At 46.0% G+C, this 3,430-nt stretch overlaps 1 protein-coding gene across 1 annotated transcript; it reads left to right on the forward strand.

Moving 5' to 3' along the window:
* Positions 1 to 555: 555 nt before the first annotated feature.
* Positions 556 to 2,556, forward strand: LOC121760682 (pentatricopeptide repeat-containing protein At5g13770, chloroplastic-like). The gene has a single exon (XM_042156317.1). It carries the CDS (start codon positions 642 to 644, stop codon positions 2,499 to 2,501), a length of 1,860 nt encoding a protein of 619 aa, XP_042012251.1. The 5' UTR covers positions 556 to 641; the 3' UTR covers positions 2,502 to 2,556.
* The last annotated feature ends 874 nt before the right edge of the window (positions 2,557 to 3,430 follow it).

Raw genomic sequence — 3,430 nt, forward strand, 5'->3', positions numbered from 1 at the left:
CCGGCAAAGAAATCAATTTAAGTCTTCAAAATAAAGTTTTGACATCAATTATGATGTTGAGATCCTTTCCAAGAAGTGAATATTTTCGGTTTTGGAATGTGGGAGAAAAATTAGGAAGCATAAACTGTTCAGAAAATTAACTCAAAAAAATACCATCTATTGACAAAATACATGTTTTTGTTGAGATAGAAAATCTACGCAATATTAACCACAGATCTATAATAATTAATGGCTAGGATTAAAGTTTTGAGTTTGTATTAGATATATGGTTTTTATTTGATTACATATGTAATATATTGACTCCATCTAAGTTCTAAGTATACTGCGTCCAATAATATGAAAAAAAAATACATATGTAATATATTGACTCCATATAAGCTCTAAGTATACTGCCTCCAATAAATTGAAAAAAAAATTTGTAGTGGAGTTGGCAACGGAGGGGCTAAAAAAAATGAAATCCACAGACTCTCTAGTACCCACGTGTCCGTCAACAATTGGCTACATAAACCAGAAGTTGCATGCCATATATCCATCTCGATAAGGTATGGCTAAAAAGAAACAATTTACAGTATTAATATTAAAAAGAAAAGCAGTCGCTCCTCTTCAAATTGGCGCCGGAGAAGCTGTAGGCCGCTGCTCCGATGGCCGTGGCCAATTCCATCGACTGGTCACTCGGCGCCACCATCACCAGAAAATCCGTCCAATTTTCGCACCACTCCACCACCAAAACCAAAATTGGCTTCCGTTTCATCTCCATCCTCTTTCTGAATCCGAATTCAAAATCTTCGAGAGCAGCAAAAACAGATTCGTCGGCGGTTCTGGAAGATGACGCGGTGGTCGGCGACGCTCCGGTGATCGAGCTAGCACTGAAGCTCGAAGAGTTCCAGCATCTCCCCGAAAGCGACGCCGACTGCAAGGAACTGAATTCCATAATCTGCAGCTTGTTCAAGGATCCCCAAACTGAGCACCTCGCCTACGATTACTACCGCAAGGCGAAGACGAAGCCGGGCTTCAAACCGCTGAAATACACGATGAAGCTCGCCGTCAGGTACTTGATCCGTACCAAAAATTGGACTCTATTGCTCTCCTTCTGTCAAGATCTCAAAGAATTCAAAGTTTTGCCTGATAAATCCTCCAGCTCTAGATTGATTACGGCTTGCGTCAAAGCTAGGAAATTTAAAATTCTTAATCATCTTCTCCAGCTCTTCATGGATAGTAATGCAGAGACGGCCGTCTTAGCCTTCGATTCCGCCATGAAGGGCTACAATCAGCTGCATATGTACAGCAGCACCGTTGCTTTGTATCAGACCATGAAATCCGCCGCTCTCAATCTCGACGCCGCGTGTTACCGTCGACTGATGGAGGCCTACTTGAAATTGGGGAATTACGAGAAATCAGTAGCGATCTTCCAAGAGTTGGAGGAGATGAAATTGAACGTGAACGAGTCGTCTTTGTTAGATTACTCTCGAATTTATTGCATTCTCTGCGAGGCGTTAGGTAAATTGGGGAAGCCATTTGAAGCACTGGAGTTTTTCAGAGAAATGGGGATGAAGGGAATCCAAGAAGATCACTCTCATTACTCCACATTGATCAGCTCCTTTGCTAATGCGGGTGAAGTAGGAATGGTGGAGGAGCTGATTCAGGAGGCGGAGAGTAAGAATATGCTGAGAGATCCTGCTCTGTTCTTGAAGCTAGTTTTGAGGTATGTCGAAGAAGGGATGGTGGAGAAGACACTAGACGTCGTTGCAATCATGAAACGTGTAAACGTAAGAGTCTCGGACTGCATCTTCTGCGCGATTGTGAACGGTTACGTTAAGAAGAGAGGAGGCCGAGCTGCAGTCCAAGTGTACGAGGATCTCGTTGAGCAAGGGCTGGAGCCAGGGCAAGTGACCTACGCCTCTGCTCTATCATCCTACGTTCGTCTCGGGCTGTATCCCAAGGCGGAGATGGTGTTTGCGGAGATGGAGAAGAAAGGGTTCGACAAATGTGTGGTGGCCTACTCCAGCATGGTGGCGGCCTACGCCAAGATGGGGCGGACGCGTGATGCCACGAGGCTGGTGGCGAAGATGAAGGAGAGAGGGTGTGAGCCCAATGTGTGGACTTACAACTCTCTCCTGGACATGCATGGGAAGAACTTGGAATTGAAGATGGTGGACAAGATATGGAAGGAGATGAAGAGGAGGAAGATTGAGCCTGATCGCGTTAGCTACACGACAGTGATCAGCGCGTACCACAAGGCTAGGGAGCTGGAGATGTGCATCAAGTATTATGAGGAGTTCAAGGTGAGTGGGGGGGAGATTGACCGGGCCATGGCCGGAATAATGGTCTCGGTGCTGTCCAAGACCAACCGCGTCGACCAGCTGGTTGAGCTGCTGCAATTGATCAAGGCTCAGAAGACTAAACTGGATGCTAGATTTTATAAATCAGCTATGAACGCGCTCACAGAGGCAGGGCTTCAAGTTCAAGCAAGATGGCTCCAACAAAACTTTGATTCTTCTTGATTTGTTGTGTGTTAGTCCTTTGCACAGATAATATAACATGGTTGGATTCAAATAATTAGCTTTGGAGATTTCATGCTTTCAGTTTGATCCATCTTTGTAATGTGAATTTTAACATGCTACAAGCATGTTAGAATTGTTATACCACTGGTAAAGAAGCTTTAGGGCATCTCCAGTGGCTTTCGCCAATAATAGCCTAGTCACATCACCTCTAATTATATAAAACAAATAATTGACAATCACACTAAATACGGAATTAAATGTACGACACAGATACGGGAAAATTCAATAATATTATTTAAATAAAAAAAAGTACAATAAAAAAATACATTAATTTAAAAAAATTACATTAAAAAATACATTAATTTAAAAAAAATTACATTATTTAAAAAAAACACGACCTCCGCCTCACTCCTCGTCTCCGTCGCCCCCCTCGCCACCGTCACTGTCGCTGCCGCCTCTGTATCCGCCGGAACCCCCCGGTGCCCCCCGGTCTTCAAATCGTCACGCATGCTCACGAGCATTGCGTGAAGAAAACTCTTCTCCTCGGGGTCCGTCGCCATCCGCCATTCGGCTAACGTCTTGGCCATCTGAGCGCGCTTGTTGACGCGTGAAGAATTTGAGATCCTCTGTCGACTGGCCAAGGGGGGATGCCGACTGTACCTCCTGGGACCCCCCGCGCCCCCCCTCGCCTCCCGTTGCGCCCGCCTTTGACCAACCGGGCGAGTTCGGCGAGCGAACGATGGCGGGGACGGGAGCTCCTCCGCATCCTCGGGGACGTCGTGGGAACCGCCGCTGCTGCCGCTGTAATCACCAGTATAGTTCAGTCATTGCTTCATCGGCCAACCAGCGTCGACACCTGCCCGGAACATCTCGGAGTCGTTCAGCACCTCGTAGCAGTTCCAGTAGGTGAACTCCTTATACAACCCGGG

This window comes from Salvia splendens, chromosome 2, assembly GCF_004379255.2.
Source record: "Salvia splendens isolate huo1 chromosome 2, SspV2, whole genome shotgun sequence".
In the NCBI taxonomy this organism is placed as follows: domain Eukaryota; kingdom Viridiplantae; phylum Streptophyta; class Magnoliopsida; order Lamiales; family Lamiaceae; genus Salvia; species Salvia splendens.

What these genes read in the sequence shown, in the direction of transcription:
- LOC121760682 (XM_042156317.1), top strand. Translation starts at nt 642, where the DNA reads ATGGCCGTGGCCAATTCCATCGACTGGTCACTCGGCGCCACCATCACC.